The 22,821-nt window shown below is 43.0% G+C and overlaps 1 protein-coding gene across 1 annotated transcript in view; it reads right to left on the bottom strand.

Moving 5' to 3' along the window:
- The window catches only part of LOC133537909 (glypican-6-like), a 314,682-nt gene that overhangs the window by 213,612 nt on the left and 78,249 nt on the right, over positions 1–22,821 (bottom strand). The window contains exons 2-3 of the mRNA XM_061879059.1: positions 20,317–20,475; positions 688–1,079 (exon numbers count right to left, since the gene is read on the bottom strand). Of these exons, the coding sequence (XP_061735043.1) occupies positions 688–1,079; positions 20,317–20,475 (551 nt within the window). The remainder of the gene's footprint in view (positions 1–687; positions 1,080–20,316; positions 20,476–22,821) is intronic.

Raw genomic sequence — 22,821 nt, forward strand, 5'->3', positions numbered from 1 at the left:
TGTCCAGGGTGTACCCCGCCTTCCGCTCGATTGTAGCTGAGATAGGCGCCAGCGCCCCCCGCGACCCCGAAAGGGAATAAGCGGTAGAAAATGGATGGATGGATGGATGATTGATTGAATGCTCCAGGATACCAAAAACATTTTGGACAATTCCATGCTCCCAACCTTGTGGGAACAGTTTGAAGCGGGCCCTATCCTCTTCCAACATGACTGTGCACCAGTGCACAAAGCAAGGTCGATAAATACATGGATGTATGAGTCTGGTGTGGATGATCTTGACTGGCCTGCACAGAGTCCTGACTTGAACTTGATAGAACACCTTTGGGATGAATTAGAACTGAGACTGAGAGCCGGGCATTCTCGGTGTGTGACTTCACCGATGCGCTTTTGGAAGAACGGTGGAAAAATTTCTATAAAACACACTCCCCAACCTTGTGGACAGCCTTCCCAGAAGAGTTGAAGCTGTAATAGCTGCAAAAGGTGGACCGACATCATATTGAACCCTATGGGTTAGGAATGGGATGGCACTTCAAGTTCATATGTGAGACAAGGCAGGTGGCCAAATACTTTTGGAAATATAGTGTATTTACAGGCTTCCATGAAACGAGTCCGAGTAGAAATTTGTTATCATGAAGAAGAAAAATTTCTGAAAAAGCAGGACCAGAATTTTAAGTGTGTGTGTGTTACCTTAGACACTCTCTGAGCCACCTCCCGGCCAACAGAGAGTCCTTGGACAAAAGTGCGGGCCGCGATGAACGCCCTGGTGACCTGAGCCTTCAGCTTACGAGGTACATCTCCAAAGGGCTTGAGCTGGTCAGTGTACTTGCTGATACACTCCAGGTAGTCCTCGGTGATGACGTACTGGGAATTGAGCAAGGTGAACATGCGCTCCAGCAGGCGAGACCAAAAGTCATTCAGCATTTCCTCCAGGTTGACATTCCCGCCCGTGTAGTAGCGTTTCAGCTCGGCGAAAAGGTTCTCGAAAACCTCTGCATTCTGCATGTAAGGCTTGCCGTAAGTCCTCACAAACATCTCGTTTAGGGACCTCTCCGTGTTGTCCAGAAGCTCCAGGAAGAATTCTGAAAAAAAATAAAAATAAATAAATAAAATACAATAATTACATGACTAACTGGTAGGGGTGCACAAAAATATCGTTCACATTCAAATCGCAATTCTTATTTATCCCGATTCTGAATCAATGCATAATTTTCAAAAATCAATTAAAAACAAAAAATTTAATAATTCATATATACTTATTTTTATAGAAAACTATTAAAAAACAGTTTTAGGCCATCCTATTGCAAGCAGAAGGAATTTATCAATGTTATTGTATTTAAAAAAAAAAACACTAGAGGTGCACAGAAAAAATGATTCACATTCAAATCGCAATTCTTATTCATCCCAATTTTGAATGAATTCATAGTTTTCAAAAAATCGATGAAAAAAAAGTAAAATGTTTTATTTATATTATTATTTATTATTTTGTATGGAACTTTATTAAAAAAAAAGGTTTTATGCCATCTTGATGCAGACAGAAGGAACTTATAAATGTTATTGCATTACACAAATACTAGAAGTGCACAAAAAAATTGATTCACATTCGAATCGCAATTCTTATTCATCTCGATTCTGAATCAATACATCATTTTAAAAAAAAATCAATGAAAAAACAAAAAATGTAATGTTTAAATAATTTATATTATTATCTTATATACAAATAAATAAAAAAATAAAAAATAGGCCTTCTTAATGCAAGCAGAAAGAACTTATCAATGTTATTGCATTACAAAAACACTAGCGGTGCACAAAAAAACGATTCACATTCGAATCGCAATTCTTATTCATCCCTATTTTGAATCAATTCATAGTTTTCAAAAATCGATGAAAAAAAAAGTAAAAATTTGTATTTATATTTTTCATTATTTTGTATAGAACTATTTAAAAAAAGTTTTTATGCTATATTAATGTAAGCAGAAGGAACGTATCAACGTTATTGCATTACACAAATACTAGAGGTGCACGAAATAATTGATTCACATTTGAATCGCAATTCTGAATCAATTCATCATTTTCAAAAATCGATAAATAAAAATGTTTACTTTTTATTTTCATCGATTTTTGAAAATGATGAATTGATTCAGAATCGGGATGAATAAGAATTGCGATTCAAATGAGCTGCAACCTTATCGTGGTAGAGGAGTTTGCGTGTCCCAATGATCCTAGGAGCTATGTTGTCCGGGGGCATAAAGCCCCCTGGTAGGGTCTCCCAAGGCAAACAGGTTCTCGGTGAGGGATCAGACAAAGAGCAGATCGAAGACCTTTATGAAGAAGAAACATCATGGACCCAGATTTCCCTCGCCCGGACGCGGGTCACCGGGGCCCCCCTCTGGAGCCAGGCCCGGAGGTGGGGCACGATGGCGAGCGCCTGGTGGCCGGGCCTGTTCCCATGGGGCCCGGCCGGGCACAGCCCGAAGAGGCAACGTGGGTCATCCCTCCAATGGGCTCACCACCCATAGCAGGGGCCATAGAGGTCGGGTGCATTGTGAGCTGGGCGACAGCCGAAGGCAGGGCACTTGGCGGTCCGATCCTCGGCTACAGAAGCTAGCTCTTGGGACGTGGAACGTCACGTCACTGGGGGGGAAAGAGCCTGAGCTAGTGCGCGAAGTCGAGAAATTCCGGCTGGATATAGTCGGACTCACTTCGACGCACAGCAAGGGCTCTGGAACCACTTCTCTCGAGAGGGATTGGACCCTCTTCCACTCTGGCGACGGGCTGGGGTGGCAATTCTTGTTTCCCCCCGGCTCAAAGCCTGTACGTTGGAGTTCAACCCGGTGGACGAAAGGGTAGCCTCCCTCCGCCTTCGGGTGGGGGGACGGGTCCTGACTGTTGTTTGTGCTTATGCACCAAACAGCAGTTCAGAGTACCCACCCTTTTTGGGAACGCTCGAGGGAGTACTGGAAAGTGCTCCCCCGGGTGATTCCCTTGTCCTACTGGGAGACTTCAACGCTCACGTTGGCAACGACAGTGAAACCTGGAGAGGCGTGATTGGGAAGAATGGCCGCCCGGATCTGAACCCGAGTGGTGTTTTGTTATTGGACTTTTGTGCTCGTCACAGTTTGTCCATAACAAACACCATGTTCAAACATAAGGGTGTCCATATGTGCACTTGGCACCAGGACACCCTAGGCCGCAGTTCCATGATCGACTTTGTAGTTGTGTCATCGGATTTGCGGCCTCATGTTATGGACACTCGGGTGAAGAGAGGGGCGGAGCTTTCCACCGATCACCACCTGGTGGTGAGTTGGCTGCGATGGTGGGGGAGGATGCCGGACAGACCTGGGAGGCCCAAACGCATTGTGAGGGTCTGCTGGGAACGTCTGGCAGAGTCTCCTGTCAGACAAAGTTTCAATTCCCACCTCCGGAAGAACTTTGAACATGTCACGAGGGAGGTGCTGGACATTGAGTCCGAGTGGACCATGTTCCGCACCTCTATTGTCGAGGCGGCAGATCGGAGCTGTGGCCGCAAGGTAGTTGGTGCCTGTCGGGGCGGCAATCCTAAAACCCCTTGGTGGACACCAGCGGTGAGGGATGCCGTCAAACTGAAGAAGGAGTCCTATCGGGTCCTTTTGGCTCATAGGACTCCGGAGGCAGTGGACAGGTACCGACAGGCCAAGCGGTGTGCAGCTTCAGCGGTCGCGGAGGCAAAAACTCGGACATGGGAAGAGTTCGGGGAAGCCATGGAAAACGACTTCCGGACGGCTTCGAAGCGATTCTGGACCACCGTCCGCCGCCTCAGGAAGGGGGAGCAGTGCACTATCAACACCGTGTATGGTGCGGATGGTGTTCTGCTGACCACGACTGCGGATGTTGTGGATAGGTGGAAGGAATACTTCGAAGACCTCCTCAATCCCACCAACACGTCTTCCTATGAGGAAGCAGTGCCTGGGGAATCTTTGGTGGACTCTCCTATTTCTGGGGCTGAGGTCGCTGAGGTAGTTAAAAAGCTCCTCGGTGGCAAGGCCCCAGGGGTGGACGAGATCCGCCCGGAGTTCCTTAAGGCTCTGGATGCTGTGGGGCTGTCTTGGTTGACAAGACTTTGCAGCATCGCGTGGACATCGGGGGCGGTACCTCTGGATTGGCAGACCGGGGTGGTGGTTCCTCTCTTTAAGAAGGGGGACCGGAGGGTGTGTTCCAACTATCGTGGGATCACACTCCTCAGCCTTCCCGGTAAGGTTTATTCAGGTGTACTGGAGAGGAGGCTACGTCGGATAGTCGAACCTCGGATTCAGGAGGAACAGTGTGGTTTTCGTCCTGGTCGTGGAACTGTGGACCAGCTCTATACTCTCGGCAGGGTTCTTGAGGGTGCATGGGAGTTTGCCCAACCAGTCTACATGTGCTTTGTGGACTTGGAGAAGGCATTCGACCGTGTCCCTCGGGAAGTCCTGTGGGGAGTGCTCAGAGAGTATGGGGTATCGGACTGTCTTATTGTGGCGGTCCGTTCCCTGTACGATCAGTGCCAGAGCTTGGTCCGCATTGCCGGCAGTAAGTCGAACACATTTCCAGTGAGGGTTGGACTCCGCCAAGGCTGTCCTTTGTCACCCATTCTGTTCATAACTTTTATGGACAGAATTTCTAGGCGCAGTCAAGGCGTTGAGGGGTTCCGGTTTGGTAACCGCAGGATTAGGTCTCTGCTTTTTGCAGATGATGTGGTCCTGATGGCTTCATCTGACCGGGATCTTCAGCTCTCGCTGGATCGGTTCGCAGCCGAGTGTGAAGCGACCGGAATGAGAATCAGCACCTCCAAGTCCGAGTCCATGGTTCTCGCCCGGAAAAGGGTGGAGTGCCATCTCCGGGTTGGGAAGGAGACCCTGCCCCAAGTGGAGGAGTTCAAGTACCTAGGAGTCTTGTTCACGAGTGAGGGAAGAGTGGATCGTGAGATCGACAGGCGGATCGGTGCGGCGTCTTCAGTAATGCGGACGTTGTACCGGTCCGTTGTGGTGAAGAAGGAGCTGAGCCGGAAGGCAAAGCTCTCAATTTACCGGTCGATCTACGTTCCCATCCTCACCTATGGTCATGAGCTTTGGGTCATGACCGAAAGGATAAGATCACGGGTACAAGCGGCCGAAATGAGTTTCCTCCGCTGTGTGGCGGGGCTCTCCCTTAGAGATAGGGTGAGAAGCTCTGCCATCCGGGAGGAACTCAAAGTAAAGCCGCTGCTCCTCCACATCGAGAGGAGCCAGATGAGGTGGTTCGGGCATCTGGTCAGGATGCCACCCGAACGCCTCCCTAGGGAGGTGTTTAGGGCACGTCCAACCGGTAGGAGGCCACGGGGAAGACCCAGGACACGTTGGGAAGACTATGTCTCCCGGCTGGCCTGGGAACGCCTCGGGATCCCCCGGGAAGAGCTAGACGAAGTGGCTGGGGAGAGGGAAGTCTGGGTTTCCCTGCTTAGACTGTTGCCCCCGCGACCCGACCTCGGATAAGCGGAAGATGATGGATGGATGGATGGATGGATTCAAATGTGAATCCATTCTTTTGTGCACCTCTAGTATTTTTGTAATGCAATAACGTTCATAAGTTCCTTCTGCCTGCCTTAAGATGGCCTAGAACCTTTTTTTTAAACTGAGTTCTATATAAAAATAATATAGATGGATGGAAAAATGTTTACTTTTTTTTTCATTTATATATATATATATATATATTTTTTTTTTTTAATTCAAACCGAGTTCTACATAAAAAATAAACTATATATAAATACAAATGTTTACTTTTTTTTTCATTTATATTTTATTTTTATATAGAACTCTGTTTAAAAAAAAGTTTTTAGGCCATCCTAATGCAGGCAGAAAGAACTTATGAATGTTATTGCATTACAAAAATACTAGAGGTGCACAAAAAAATTATTCACATTTGAATCGCAATTCTTATTCATCCCGATTCTGAATCAATTCATCATTTTCAAAAATCGATGAAAAAAAAAAAAAAATGTAATTTATATTATTATTTATTATTTTGTATAGAACTCTATTTTAAAAAAGTTGTTATGCCATCTTAATGCAAGCAGAAGGAACGTATGAATGTTATTGCATTACAAAAATACTAGAGGTGCACAAAAAAATTGATTCACATTCGAATCGTAATTCCTATTCATCTCGATTCTGAATCAATACATCATTTAAAAAAAAATCAATGAAAAAACAAAAAATGTAATGTTTCATTTATTTATATTATTATCTTATATACAAATAAATAAATAAATAAAAAAAAAGCCATCTTAATGCAGGCAGAAGGAACTTATCAATGTTATTGCATTACAATAATACTAGAGGTGCACAAAAAAAACGATTCACATTCGAATCGCAATTCTTATTCATCCCTATTTTGAATCAATTCATAGTTTTCAAAAATCGATGAAAAAAAAACTAAAATTTTTTATTTATATTATTTATTATTTTGTATAGAACTCTATTAAAAAAAAAAAATTATGCCATTTTAATGCAAGCAGAAGGAACGTATCAATGTTATTGCATTACAAAAATACTAGAGGTGCACAAAATAATTGATTCACGTTTGAATCGCAATTCTTATTCATCCCGATTCTGAATCAATTCATCATTTTCAAAAATCGATAAATAAAAATGTTTACTTTTTTTTTTTTCATCGGATGGATGGATTAAAATGCATGAGGACGTTTTATATTTTGAACGTTATTAACATTGTGATTACCAGCGGAATTATTCATTACTTATCGCGTTAAGCAATCTCATCTTAGATTTATCTGAGAGCCAGATGCAGTCATCAAAAGGGCCACATCTGGCTCTAGAGCCATAGGTTCCCCACCCCTGGACTATGGTGTGGATTGTTTTCCCGAGGTGTGAAGCTACTGGATCGGACATGGCATGAAGGTAATGACATCTTTTAATTTGAACACTCAAAAGTACTACAAAAACAAAAAGTACAAACAAAAACTTGCACAAAGGCAGAACTATGGACATAAAACAAAACTTTCAAACTATGGCATGAATAAAGAAAACTTACTTGGAAGGAGAAAAGAGCATGAAAAAGAGCAGCATGGATCATCAGCATGAATAACAAGGGTGATTGAGGATGATGTCGCCAGGCTCACTGCCTGGCAACTGCAGGCTTAAATCGTGATGTGGTGATTGACAACAGGTGTATGAGTCCAAATGAATCAGGTGTGTGACATGAGGACAGGTGAAAACTAATGGGTTGTCATGGAAACAAAGCAGGGAGTGAAAAAACAGGAACTGACCAAATCCAAAAATCAAATAAAACATAGCCAAACTAAACATGATCACCAGGACATGACAATGTATACTTTTTTGACCCAGCAGATTTGGTCACATTTTCAGTAGATCCATAATGAATTCATAAAAGAACCAAACTTCATGAATGTTTTTTGTGACCAACAAGTATGTGCTACAATCACTACATCAAAAAACAACAACAATTAAAAAAAATTATTGGAAACGCAAGACAGTTCATGACATTATGTTCTTTACAAGTGTATGTAAACTTTTGACCACAGCAGTATGTTTTCCACATTTGAAGTACTGGTGCACTGTTTATAGGGCCCTTTCAATGATGACATCATTGGCACTTATTTCACAGTTTTGGACCTAAAAATGACTGACTTCAAAGAAGAATGTTTTTTGGTTGGAGTTTTGTACAAAACGCATCTGGCGAGAGTCAGGTTAGGTACTTTAGGCACCGGTACCATTTCAAAAGTACAGACTGGTTCAAATGTAAATGATACCCATCCTTACAAAGTCGATATCAAGGTAATGTGTCATGGTAGCATCATGGTTTGGGGTTGCATTAGTGTTGGTGTGCTTCATTGAGGGAGACATGAAATTCCAGATGTACTATTATTGTCCCTTGAGAAGACATACTGTAAGACAGTGTTTTTCAACCTTTTTTTTTAGCCAAGGCACATTTTTTGCATTGGAAAAAATCCGGAAGAACACCAGCGGCAGAAATCAATAATAAAAACGAAACTCAGTTGACAGTAAAAAGTCATAGGCACAATTGTTGGATATGACTTTAAACCAGGGGTCACCAACCTTTTTGAAACCAAGAGCTACTTCTTGGGTACTGATTAATGCGAAGGGCTACCAGTTTGATACACACTTTAATAAATTGCCAGAAATAGCCAATTTGCTCAATTTACCTTTAATAAATAAATCCATATATATAAAAAATAGGTATTTCTGTCTGTCATTCCGTCGTACATTTTTTTTCCTTTTACGGAAAGTTATTTGTAGGGATTAAATGATGAAAAAAACACTTAATTGAACGGTTTAAAAGAGGAGAAAACACGAAAAAAATTAAAACAACATTTTGAAACATAGTTCATCTTCAATTTCGACTCTTTAAAATTCAAAATTCAACCGAAAAAAATGAATAGAAAAACTAGCTAATTCCAATCTTTTTGAAAAAAATAAAAACAGAATTTATGGAACATCATTAGTAATTTTTGCTGATTAAGATTAATTTTAGAATTTTGATGACATGTTTTAAATAGGTTAAAATCCAATCTGCACAATAAAATAACAAATTGGACCAAGCTATATTTCAAACAAGACAAATCATTATTTCTTCTAGATTTTCCAGAATTTTTTTTTAAAAGAAATTCAAAAGAATTTGAAATAAGATTTGAATTGGATTCTACAGATTTTCTAAATTTGCCAGAATATATTTTTTTTAATTTCAATCATAAGTTTGACGAAATATTTCACAAATATTCTTCGTCGAAAAAACAGAAGCTAAAATGAAGGATTAAATTAAAACGTATTTATTATTCCTTGCAACAACAAAAATAAATGTACTAGAAGATTGATTTAAATTGTCAGGAAAGAAGAGGAAGGAATTTAAAAGTTAAAAAAGTATATGTGTTTAAAAATCTTAAAATAATTTTTAAGGTTGCATTTTTTCCCTAAAATTGTCTGTCTGAAAGTTATAAGAAGCAAAGTAAAAAAAAAAATTGAATTTATTTAAACAAGTGAAGACCAAGTCTTTAAAATATTTTCTTGGATTTTCAAATTCTATTTGAGTTTTGTCTCTCTTAGAATTAAAAATGTCGAGCAAAACGAGACCAGCTTGTTGGTAAACAAATACAATTTAAAAAATAGAGGCAGCTCACTGGTAAGTGCTGCTATTTGAACTATTTTTAGAACAGGCCAGCGGGCGACTCATCTGGTCCTTACGGGCTACCTGGTGCCCGCGGGCACCGTGTTGGTGACCCCTGCTTTAAACCATAACTAAACATGAATCACTATAGCTCTTGTCTCAAAGCAGGTGTACTGTCACCACCTGTCACATCACGCCATGACTTATTTGAACTGTTTTGCTGTTTTCCTGTGTGTAGTGTTTTAGTTCTTGTCTTGCGCTCCTATTTTGGTGGCTTTTTCTCTTTATTCGGCAGTTTCATGTCTTCCTTTGAGCGATATTTCCCGCATCTACTTTGTTTTAGCAATCAATAATACTTCAGTTGTTTTTTATCCTTCTTTGTGGGGACATCTTTGATTGTCATGTCATGTTCGGATGTACATTGTGGACGCCGTCTTTGCTCCACAGTAAGTTTTTGCTGTCGTCCAGCATTCTGTTTTTCTTTACTTTGTAACCAGTTCAGTTTTAGTCTTGTTCTGCATAACAGTCCCTAAGCTTTCATTCCTTTTCTTAGGGGCACTCACCTTTTGTTTATTTTTGGTTTAAGCATTAGACAGACACCTTTTTACCTCCCGCTGCTTCCGACATCTACAAAGCAATTAGCTAACGGCTGCCACCTACTGATATGAAAGAGTATTACATGGTTACTCTGCCGAGCTCTAGACAGCGCGACACTCAAAAACAATTTGCAGACTATATTTACTGGTTTGGCCGGACTGTCTGATTGTGGCGGTTCGCTCCCTGTATGATCAGTGCCAGAGCTTGGTCCGCATTGCCGACAGTAAGTCGGACCAGTTTCCAGTGAGGGTTGGACTCCGCCAAGGCTGTCCTTTGTCACCGATTCTGTTCATAACTTTTATGGACAGAATTTCTAGGTGCAGTCAAGGCGTTCCGGTTTGGTGGCCGTGGGATTAGGTCTCTGCTTTTTGCAGATGACGTGGTCCTGATGGCTTCCCCTGGCCAGGATCTTCAGCTCTCACTGGATCGGTTCGCAGCCGAGTGTGAAGCGACCTGGATGAGAATCCACACTTCCAAGTCCGAGTCAATGGTTCTCGCCCGGAAAAGGGTTGAGTGCCATCTCCGGGTTGGGGAGGAGACCCTGACCCAAGTGGAGGAGTTCAAGTACCTCAGAGTTTTGTTCACGAGGGAGGGAAGAGTGGATCGTGAGATCGACAAGATGGATCGGTGCGGCGTCTTCAGTGATGCGGACGCTGTATCGATCCGTTGTGGTGAAGTAGGAGCTGAGCCGGAAGGCAAAGCTCTCAATTTATTGGTCCATCTATCAATCAATCAATCAATCAATGTTTATTTATATAGCCCCAAATCACAAATGTCTCAAAGGACTGCACAAATCATTACGACTACTACATCCTCGGAAGAACCCACAAAAGGGCAAGGAAAACTCACACCCAGTGGGCAGGAAGAATTCACACCCAGTGGGACGCCAGTGACAATGCTGACTATGAGAAACCTTGGAGAGGACCTCAGATGTGGGCAGCCCCCCCCCCCTCTAGGGGACCGAAAGCAATGGATGTCGAGCGGGTCTAACATGATACTGTGAAAGTTCAATCCATAGTGGCTCCAAGACAGCAGTGAGAGTCCCGTCCACAGGAAACCATCTCAAGCGGATCAGCAGCGTAGAGATGTCCCCAACCGATACAGGCGAGCGGTCCATCCTGGGTCCCGACGAGCGGTCCATCCTGGGTCTTGACTCTGGACAGTCAGTACTTCATCCATGGTCATCGGACCGGACCCCCTCCACAAGGGAGGGGGGGACATAGGAGAAAGAAAAGAAGCGGCAGATCAACTGGTCTAAAAAGGAGGTCTATTTAAAGGCTAGAGTATACAGATGAGTTTTAAGATGAGACTTAAATGCTTCTACTGAGGTAGCATCTCGAACTGAGGAAGCATCTACGTTCCCACCCTCACCTATGGTCATGAGGTTTGGGTCATGACCGAAAGGACAAGATCACGGGTACAAGCGGCCGAAATGAGTTTCCTCCGCCGGGTGGATAGGGTGAGAAGTTCTGTCTCAAAGTAAAGCCGCTGCTCCTCCACATGGAGAGGAGCCAGATAAGGTAGTTTGGGCATCTGGTCAGGATGCCACCCGAACGCCTCCCTAGGGAGGTGTTTAGGGCACGTCCAACCGGTAGGAGGCCATGGGGAAGACCCAGGACACGTTGGGAAGACTATGTCTCCCGGCTGGCCTGGGAACGCCTCGGGAAAAGAACTTGAAGAAGTGGCTGGGGAGAGGAAAAGTCTGGGCTTCCCTGCTTAGTCTGCTGCCCCCCGCGACCCGACCTCGGATAAGCGGAAGAAGATGGACGGATTTACTGGTTTGCAAAAAATATTTGTAACCCAAATAGGTGAAATTAGACACCAGACTGTATCTCATGGCACACAGTGGCTGAAAAACAATGCTGTAAGAAACAAAGGATATACTTTGCCCCTCTGTCGCCCAAAACCCCAAAACCCAAACCCTACCCATGACACACACAAAACAGCTAAATACCAAGATTCCTTCCAGACCTTCCTTCAAAAGAAGAAGGTGACAACTGTGTGTAGGTGGACTTCCAAGGCCAGGTGTGAAATAAATACTGCGGAGCATCTCAATGAGCTAACGGTGTGTTCTGGCTCAGTCTCAAGACCGATGCTCATCTTCGCCCTTCTGCCGCTTGAGAGAGAAACCAACGGCACAGAAGTGTAGGATGTTAATGAATAATGCATATTTTTAACACTTACAGTATGCTATCTCCTGGAAGGGAATTGGTTCTTTCTGCCTGTGTCCAAATCCGACAACCACACTAATTCAAACGATGTAATTCAATTAACGACCCACATTTAGCCTCTGGGGGGGATGCAAACTTCTCCTTGCCGAGCTGAAACTTCCGTGTGGAATCTGCTTTTGTGTGCTGATGAAATTAAGGAGAAGAGTGGCAGGGGAGCCCAGTGGTTCCGGACAAAGTCTTCCATTCCTGCCTTGTGACATCCACCGTTCCACCGACGGCAGCGCATCGAACTAATGCTTATTTATTCATGCGATTCCAGGAATGAATAAGGGAGAGGCGAGGAAGTATACATTCCTGGATGAAAGACATGACTGACTTGCTGTTATTCGATACGGTCTGTGGTCTTCTTGTTATCATCGTTTGAACGAAAATAAATATCATATTTGACAGCAGTGTGTTCAGTTGCACTGATAATCAATCAATCAATGTTTATTTATATAGCCCTAAATCCCAAATGTCTCAAAAGGACTGCACAAGCCACAACGACGTCCCCGGTTCAGATCCCAAGTCAGGCTAAGGAAAGACTCAACCCAATGGGACAATGAGAAACCTTGCGATGGACGGTGCAATGGACGTCGAGTGGATCTAGGATAATATTGTGAAAGCCCAGTCCATAGTGGATCTAGCTTAATAGCGAGAGTCCAGTCCGTAGTGGGGCCAGCAGGAGACCATCCCGAGCGGAGACGGGTCAGCAGCGCTGAGACGTCTCCAACCGATGGGCAGGTGAGCGGTCCACCCCGGGTCCCGACTTTGGACAGCATCCATGGCCACCAAACCTGTGCCCCCTTCTCCACAAGGGAGAGGGGGTGCAGAGGAGAAAAGAGACGGCAGATCAACTGGTCTAAAAAGGGGTCTATTTAAAGGCCTACTGAAATGAGATCTTCTTATTCAAACGGGGATAGCAGGTCCATTCTATGTGTCATACTTGATCATTTCGCGATATTGCCATATTTTTGCTGAAAGGATTTAGTAGAGAACATCGAGGATAAAGTTCTCAACTTTTGGTCGCTAATAAAAAAAGCCTTGTCTGTACCGGAAGTAGCAGACGATGTGCGCGTGACGTCACGGGCTGTAGAGCTCCACACATTGTTTATAATGGGAGCCACCAGCAGTAAGAGCAATTCGGACAGAGAAAGAGACAATTTCCCTATTAATTTGAGCGAGGATGAAAGATTCGTGAATTAGGATATTGATAGTGAAGGACTAGAAAAAAGAAAAAAAGAAAAAGAAAGAAAAAAAAGTGACGCTACGGGCGGCGGCAGTGTGAGCGTTTCAGATGGAAATAGACACATTTACTAGGATAATTCTGGAAGATCCCTTGTCTGCTTATTGTTTTAATAGTGTTTTAGTGAGATTGTAAAGATTGTAAAGGCATACCTCGAGGTCGGATGGCTGCGGTGAACACGCGGTGTCTCAGAGAGAAGCCGAGGAGCCAAGCTCACAGCTGCCATTTTTTGACAGCTACTGCAGGACGACGAATAATCCAATGATGTCTCCGGTAAGATGTATATATATCACAATTTTCCCATCCAAAAACATGCTGGTTGACGTAGAGAAAACACAATCACTTGACCGCTCTGCTTCACAACAAACAAAAAACACCGGCTGTGACTTCTAAAACCACAGAATGTCCAGACTTTTTGCCCCTTGTCCCTGTTTTCCCCACAAGTACGCAGTCAAAGAGGTGTGTCGCTGTATTGCGGTTCCAGCTAGATTCCTGGAAAGTGTACAAAGCATTTGTTCTTCTTTTGTTTCACTAGGAACCAGGGTTCCTGGTTCGATCCCCACCTTCTACCAACCTCGTCATGTCCGTTGTGTCCTTGAGCAAGACACTTCACCCTTGCTACCGATGGGTGGTGGTTAGGGCCTTGCATGGCAGCTCCCGCTAAGATGTTTATTGGAATAAGGTAAACATCTGTTCAGCATTTTGACATAAAAGTGTTTGATTGTGAGGCATTAAAAGCCACAAAAAGCAACAGGTCCATCAGACCCACAAACGCTGGCTGAGTAACAACCATATGAACGTCGCACGGAAAATTTCTCGGCCAGTTTCTGCATCCCACAGGGATTCTTCTTTCGTGTTTCTGCACCTGCGGTTCCCACACTAGGTTGCGACATTGTTCGTCAACACCGTTTGCTCTCATTTTCTCGCACATTTGACCCTCTGATGATCTGTGTACCTACACTCTGTCTTCCTCCTTTTTACGCCTGGTGTGTGTGTGTGTGTGTGTGTGTGTGTGTGTGTGTGTGTGTGTGTGTGTGTGTGTGAACATCGATTTCCATACTTCTTTTAGCCCCGGGTCCAGTGAACCCGGACATCTTATAGACACTGTCTGCTCTCATTTTCTCGCACATTTGACTCTCTGATGTTCTGTGTACCTCTACATTTTCCTCCTCCTGTCTAGGCCTGCTGTGTGTGTGTGTGTGTGTGTGTGTGTGTGTGTGTGTGTGTGTGTGTGTGTGTGTGTGTGTGTGTACAGAACATCAATTTCCACACTTCTTTTAGCCCTGAGTCCAGTGAACCCGGACATCTTATAGACACTGTCTGCTCTCATTTTCTCGCACATTTGACCCTCTGATGTTCTGTGTACCTACACTCTGTCCTCCTCCTGTCTTGGCCTGCTCTGCGTGTGTGTGTGTGTGTGTGTGTGTGTTACACAGAACATCATTTACCACACTTCTATTAGCCCTGGGTCCAGTGAACCCGGACATCTTATAGACACTGTCTGCTCTCATTTTCTCGCACATTTGACCCTCTGATGTTCTGTGTACCTCCACATTTTCCTCCTCCTGTCTAGGCCTGCTGTGTGTGTGTGTGTGTGTGTGTGTGTGTGTGTGTGTGTGTGTGTGTGTTGACACAGAACATCAATTTCCACACTTCTATTAGCCCTGGGTCCAGTGAAGCCGGACATCTTATAGACACTGTCTGCTCTCATTTTCTCGCACATTTGACCCTCTGATGTTCTGTGTTCCTCCACATTTTCCTCCTCCTGTCTAGGCCTGCTGTGTGTGTGTGTGTGTGTGTGTGTGTGTGTGTGTGTGTACAGAACATCAATTTCCACACTTCTATTAGCCCTGGGTCCAGTGAACACCCAGACATCTTATAGACACGGTCTGCTCTCATTTTCTCGCACATTTGACCCTCTGATGTTCTGTGTACCTCCACATTTTCCTCCTCGTGTCTAGGCCTGCTGTGTGTGCGTGTGTGTGTGTGTGTGTGTGTGTGTGTGTGTGTGTGTGTGTGTGTGTGTGTGTGTGTGTGTGTGTGTGTGTGTGTGTGTGTGTGTGTGTGTGTGTGTGTGTGTGTGTTGACACAGAACATCAATTTCCACACTTCTATTAGCCCTGGGTCCAGTGAACCCGGACATCTTATAGACACTGTCTGCTCTCATTTTCTCGCACATTTGACCCTCTGATGTTCTGTGTACCTACACTCTGTCTTCCTCCTGTCTTGGCCTGCTGTGTGCGTGTGTGTGTGAACATCGATTTCCATACTTCTTTGAGCCCCGGGTCCAGTGGACCCGGACATCTTGTATGTAATAGTAGAAATGTGTAAAAGGGGGGTATGGTGTGTGTCGTCATTAAATATGTATTCTGATATATGTTCTTCACAGAAAATGAGCCAAAGTCAGTGAGTTTCAGTTTGAAAAATTAATTCATTGTGTCACTTTTCTTTTAATAAAAAAATGAAAAAGAAGGGGTTAAAGAGCAAACAGACAGGTGGCTACTTTATCCCAAACTCCACCAGCCTTCACCATCACCAGGTGATGACAAGCCTCCTCCCACACAGTCTCACGTTGGGTGAGAGTGGGATTATTTCATCTCATTAAAGCGCAACTAAAAGGAGCTGACGCCATAAAGGGAAGGATACAAGTGAGGTGAGGAGGTAAAGTGTGTCTGGCTTGGATAATGAGGCGCCCCCCCCACATCCTGTAGCAGCAGCCCGATGGTCAAAGCAGTCGCTATGGGGCTCCATCACACAGCGCAGCACCATGAAACAACACTTAATAATGCAAAGCTTGGCTAGCGGCTGCTGTTCATCGTGTCAATCTGCCCGAGCAAGAAGCCGTGTTAAATTTAATCCACGGAGGAACATCTACTCCCAAGCGGGCCGGACTGGTGAAATCATGGCATGCTAACTTAAAAATAAAGATAACTTCAGATTGTTATTTTTAGATCAATCACTCTCTGAAAATGAACAAATGTTAGAATAATTATGTATAAGTTATCACACAACTCTTAATGCTTAAAGGCTGTTGCTATAGTCATTATCAATTGTGCTCAAGTTAGACATTTCTATCTGTGCAAGGACAACATTTTTCATCTTCCACAGCATATGAGGGGTGGCCTCGGCCGCAGACGTTATCTTTGTTTTAGCCCGCTAACAGCCAGGTACCTCAACGAAGATAAGACGGCAGCACGCAGACGAAGCAGAGACAAAGCGAGATCACAAGGCCCCCAGCACATTTCATTACTTATTGTGCGTACTGGAGCTGCTTTGCATATGTGTGACCACTCCTTTTAAAGGCGGCCTCGGTGATTTTAACTGGGGAACTCCTGAATAAATAGAGGAATGCGGGAGATGTACTTTAGAGCATAGGGTGAGACTGTGACTAAGTGTGCAGCGCCATTTGTTCTCCTCATGAGCTAAATTGAAATCTGTCTTTACATGATTCCTTGCTTCTTGTCTGTTTAATAGATGTCATCAGTGTTTGAACCTGACAACAAATCATATTTTTTTTTACACTCGCAGATAATTGTATTCTATCTTCATTAGTTGTTATTTATACTTTTTTAATAAATGATGTGACAAAACTCATTTGTATACTCTAGCCTTTAGGTACACACCCATTTTAGACCAGTTGATCTGCCGTCTCTTTTCTACTCTGCTGCCCTCTCCTTTGTGGAGAAGGCGGGGCCCAGATTTGGTAACCTCAGATGATCCGCTAGTTGTCCAAAGTCGGGATACAGGGTGGACCACTCATCTGTGCATCAGTTGGGGACGTCTCTGCGCTGCTAACCTGTCTCCGCTCAAGATGATCCCCTGCTGGATCCACTATGGACTGGACTCTCTCCCTATTATGTTAGATCCACTATGGACTGAACATTCACACTATTATGTTGGATCCACTATAGACTGGACTCTCACACTATTATTTAAGATCCACTATGGACTGGACTCTCACTATTATGTTAGATCCACTATGGACTGAACATTCACACTATTATGTTGGATCCACTATGGACTGGACTCTCACACTATTATTTAAGATCCACTATGGACTGGCCTCTCACTATTATGTTGGATCCACTATGGATTGGACTCTCACATCATTATGTTAGATCCACTATGGATTGGACTCTGACTATTATGTTAGATCCACTATGGACTGGACTCTCTCACAATTATGTTAGATCAACTATGGACTGGACTCTCTCACAATTATGTTAGATCAACTATGGACTGGACTCTTTCACTATTATTTTAGATCAACTATGGATTGGACTCTCACTATTATGTTAGATCCACTATGGACTGGAACATCTCACTATTATGTTAAATCGACTATGGACTAGACTCTCACAAGTAAGTTAAATCCACTATGGATTGGACTCTCTCCCTATTATGTTAGATCAACTAAGGACTGGACTCTCTCACTATTGTGTTAGATCAACTATGTACTGGACTATCACTAATATGTTAGATCCACTATGGACTGGAACATCTCACTATTATGTTAAATCGACTATGGACTAGACTCTCACAATTAAGTTAAATCCACTATGGATTGGACTCTCTCCCTATTATGTTGGATCCACTATGGACTGGACTCTCTCACTATTGTGTTAGATCCACTATGGACTGGACTCTCACTATTATGTTAGATTCACTATGGACTGGACTCTCACATCATTATGTTAGATCTACTATGGACTGGAATCTCACTATTATGTTAAATCCACTATGGACTGGACTCTCTCACTATTATGTTAGATCCACTATGGACTGGACTCTCACGCTATTATGTTAGATCCACTATGGACTGGACTCTCACACTATTATGTTAGATCCACTATGGACTGGAGTCTCACACTATTATGTTAGATCCACTATGGACTAGACTCTCACAATTAAGTTAAATCCACTATGGATTGGACTCTCACACTCTTGTGTTAGATCCACTATGGACTGGACCCTCTCCCTATTATGTTAGATACACTATGGACTGGACTCTCACACTATTATGTTAGATCCACTATGGACTGGACTCTCTCACTATTATGTTAGATCCACTATGGACTGGACTCTCATGCTATTATGTTTGATCCACTATGGACTGGACTCTCACACTATTATGTTAGATCCACTATGGACTGGACTCTCACACTATTATGTTAGATCCACTATGGACTGGAGTCTCACACTATTATGTTAGATCCACTATGGACTAGACTCTCACAATTAAGTTGAATCCACTATGGATTGGACTCTCACACTCTTGTGTTAGATCCACTATGGACTGGACCCTCTCCCTATTATGTTAGATACACTATGGACTGGACTCTCACACTATTATGTTAGATCCACTATGGACTGGACTCTCTCACTATTATGTTGGATCCACTATGGACTGGACTCTCACACTATTATGTTAGATCCACTATGGACTAGACTCTCACAATTAAGTTAAATCCACTATGGATTGGACTCTCACACTCTTGTGTTAGATCCACTATGGACTGGACTCTCTCCCTATTATGTTAGATCCACTATGGACTGGACCCTCTCCCTATTATGTCAGATCCACTATGGACTGGACTCTCTCCCTATTATGTTAGATCCACTATGGACTGGAGTCTCTCACTATTATGTTAGATTCACTATGGACTGGACTCTCACTAATATGTTAGATCCACTATGGACCGGACTCTCACTAATATGTTAGATCCACTCTGGACTGGAATCCCTCACTATTATGTTAAATCCACTATGGACTGGACTCTCACTATTATGTTAGATCCACTATGGACTGGACTCTCTCACTATTATGTTAGATTCACTATGGACTGGACTCTCACTAATATGTTAGATCCACTATGGACCGGACTCTCACTAATATGTTAGATCCACTCTGGACTGGAATCCCTCACTATTATGTTAAATCCACTATGGACTAGACTCTCACAATTAAGTTAAATCCAGTATGGATTGGACTCTCACACTCTTGTGTTAGATCCACTATGGACTGGACCCTCTCCCTATTATGTTAGATCCACTATGGACTGGACTCTCTCACTATTATGTTGGATCCACTATGGACTGGACTCTCACACTATTATGTTAGATCCACTATGGACTAGACTCTCACAATTAAGTTAAATCCACTATGGATTGGACTCTCACACTCTTGTGTTAGATCCACTATGGACTGGACTCTCTCCCTATTATGTTAGATCCACTATGAACTGGACCCTCTCCCTATTATGTTAGATCCACTATGGACTGGACTCTCTCACTATTATGTTAGATTCACTATGGACTGGACTCTCACTAATATGTTAGATCCACTATGGACCGGACTCTCACTAATATGTTAGATCCACTCTGGACTGGAATCCCTCACTATTATGTTAAATCCACTATGGACTGGACTCTCACTATTATGTTAGATCCACTCTGGACTGGAATCCCTCACTATTATGTTAAATCCACTATAGACTGGACTCTCACTATTTTGTTGGATCCACTATGGACTGGACTCTCACAATTAAGTTAAATCCACTATGGATTGGACTCTCACACTCTTGTGTTAGATCCACTATGGATTGGACTCTCACACCCTTGTGTTAGATCCACTATGGACTGGACTCCCTCAGTATTAAGTTAGATCCACTATAAGTTAGATCCACTATGGACTGGACTCTCACAATATTATGCTTGATCTCACTGTCATCCCATTGGGTTGAGTTTTTCCTTGCCCTGATGTGAGATCTGGGATGAGGATGTCGTTGTGGCTCGTGCAGCCCTTTGAGACACTCGTGATTTAGGGCTATATAGGTAAACATTGATTGATTGATTATGTTCATTAGTCAAAAAGGCAGAGTTTTAAAGTCCTCCCATTAACAACTAGGACACCTACTCAGTGGTCCTCTCCAAGGTTTCTCATAGACATTCACATTGAGCTTTTCCTTCCCCTTTTTTTGGCTCTGAACTGAGAATGTCGTTGTGGCTTGTGCAGCCCTTTGAGACCCTTTTGATGTAGGGCTATGTAAGTAATCATTGATTGAGTGATGGTTTGTTTTTTAATGGACACAATTAAAAAAAAAATCTACTTGCCATCAAACTTCTGATGCCTGGAGACAAAGATGCTTCTCAAGTCATGACTTATCTCTTCAACCAGATCGCCAAACTCCTGTTTACTCCGCTGGCCAAAGGCGTCCTCCATTTCTTGAGTGCAACACGTGTTTCCCTGCGGACACACTCGAAGATGCTCACCTGTGCACATGAGATAAAAGCAAAGTGATGGTTGGAATAAGGATGGCGAGCAAATTCACATACAATGGTAAAACATTTTAGCTAAACTTGAATATATTGGTGTGTCAAAACCGACAGTACCAAATAAAAACATACTTTTAACAAAGCCCAACATCAGTGTGTACACATCAGGGAGTTTAGTCCATCTCGGACTACGAGTGCAACGATTTGTCAGGCACCTGTCTCACGTTTTGCACTTGTTTTCACTAATCATGTCTATTATTTAAACCAAAAGTTGCCATGGAGTCAGCCTTGCGACTTTACCTCTACTCCCTACATGCCATGCCTGTTAACCACACTGTCCATAGTTCCCCTCCTGCCCATGCCACGTAAGTTTTAGTTTTTTTATGTCATTTGTTTTTTTGTCCATAGTTCTGCAATGTGCTAGTTTTTGTTTTTTGTCATTTGTTTTTTTGTCCATAGTTCTGCAATGTGCTAGTTTTTGTTTTTATAGCCAAGTTTTGTACTTCCGCCCTGGTGCGCGCCTTTTGTTTATTCCTTTTATGAGTAAAATAAAATACGTACTTACATTCACGCCTTGCTCGCGCCAACTTTCCTTTGCCTTCTGGAAAAACAAACCCCATAGTCCACGTATTGACACCATGATCAGCACTCCAACAAGTCAATAACATCAACCAAGCGCAACCTTTGTGCATTCACGCACAGCATAAAACTTTTGGTGGACAAAATGAGACAAAGAAGGACGGGAAGAATTTAAATGTAACCAAACTGTTGTGTCACAGTCCACACTATGGTGAGTTCAAGAACAGTGGGCTTTATAACAATTGGGAAGGTTCGTGTCATATTGGTCCTCAAACAAAAAAACATACTAAAAGAAAAAAATATTTTTTCACCATCTTTTTCAATTTTCAGTTACCCATGCCCAAGGCATGGGTAACTGAAAATTACCCCCATACCATTACAGATGCTGGCTTTTGAACTTTGCACCTATAACAATCCCGATGGTTCTTCTCTTCTTTGTTACAGAGGACACGACGTCCACAGTTTCCAAAAACAATTTGAAATGTGGATTCGTCAGACCACAAAACACTTCTCCACTTTGCATCAGTCCATCTTAGATGAGCTCGGTACACCAGCAAAGCCAGGCGTTTCTGGGTGTTGTTGATAAATGGCTTTCGGTTCGAATAGTGGGGTTTTAACGTGCACTTATAGATGTTGCGACCAACTGTAGTTACTGACAGTGTTCCTGAGCCCAGGTGGTGATATCCCTTACACACTGATGTCGCTTTTTGATGCAGTACCACCTGAGGGATCAAAGGTCCGTTATACAATCGCTTACGTGCAGTGATTTCTCCGGATTGTCTGAACCTTTTGATGATATTACAAACCGACGGTGAAATCTACAAATTCCTTACAATAGCTCGTTGAGAAATGTTGTTCACGCATTTGTTCACAAAGTGGTGACCCTCACCCCATCCTTGTTTGTACAAGACTGAGCATTTTTAGAAGCTGCTTTTATACCCAATCACGGCATCCACCTGTTCCCAATTAGCCTGCTCACCTGTGGGATGTTCCAAATAAGTGGTTGATGAGCATTCCTCAACTTTCTCAGTCTTTTTTGCCACTCGTGCCAGCTTTTTTGAAACACGTTGCTAATATTTGCAAAATATAACTACGTTTCTCAGTTCAAATGTTATGTGCCTTGTCTTTGCAGTTTATTCAATTGAATATAGGTTGAAAAGGATTTGCAAAATCATTGTATTCTGTTTTTATTTACCATTTACACAACGTAACAGCTCTCTTTCTCTTGAAAAATGACTGTCTTACGCTATAGTCATAATGTATGCACAAAGTCCATCCGTCCGTCCATAAAATCAAAACCAATGTGATCCTTGTTCACTGTCAGATCAAACAGCAACATGTTTTATAAAAGCAGCAGCAGAAGCATTATAAGTATTACGAATCCTCCAGAATCATAAACATAAATGTTGCTCATGCTTTCTCACTATCGCAGTTAAAGCAGTGAGAGAGCAGACGTTACACTCCTTTAAAAGACGAATGCGCGCATTACATAATTAATGGCATTGGGGAGAAGTTAATCACGGCAAAGTACATTCATCTATTTTGCCCCCCAGTTGCAAGTTAAAAGAAGATGTCAAAAATGTGAAATTGTTCTTAGTTGAACGCCTAACAGTGTGGACACATCCTGAAGCTTAGTCCATCTCGGACTAAGAGTGGAACGATTTGTCGACTTGGTCCACAGATATCTACAATAAATGTGCAATGTAAAGAAGAAAGGCACAATAACGAACTTCAATCACACACTCAGAGACAAACATTAGGCAC

The sequence above is a fragment of the Nerophis ophidion genome, linkage group LG19 (genome assembly GCF_033978795.1).
Source record: "Nerophis ophidion isolate RoL-2023_Sa linkage group LG19, RoL_Noph_v1.0, whole genome shotgun sequence".
NCBI classification, from domain to species: domain Eukaryota; kingdom Metazoa; phylum Chordata; class Actinopteri; order Syngnathiformes; family Syngnathidae; genus Nerophis; species Nerophis ophidion.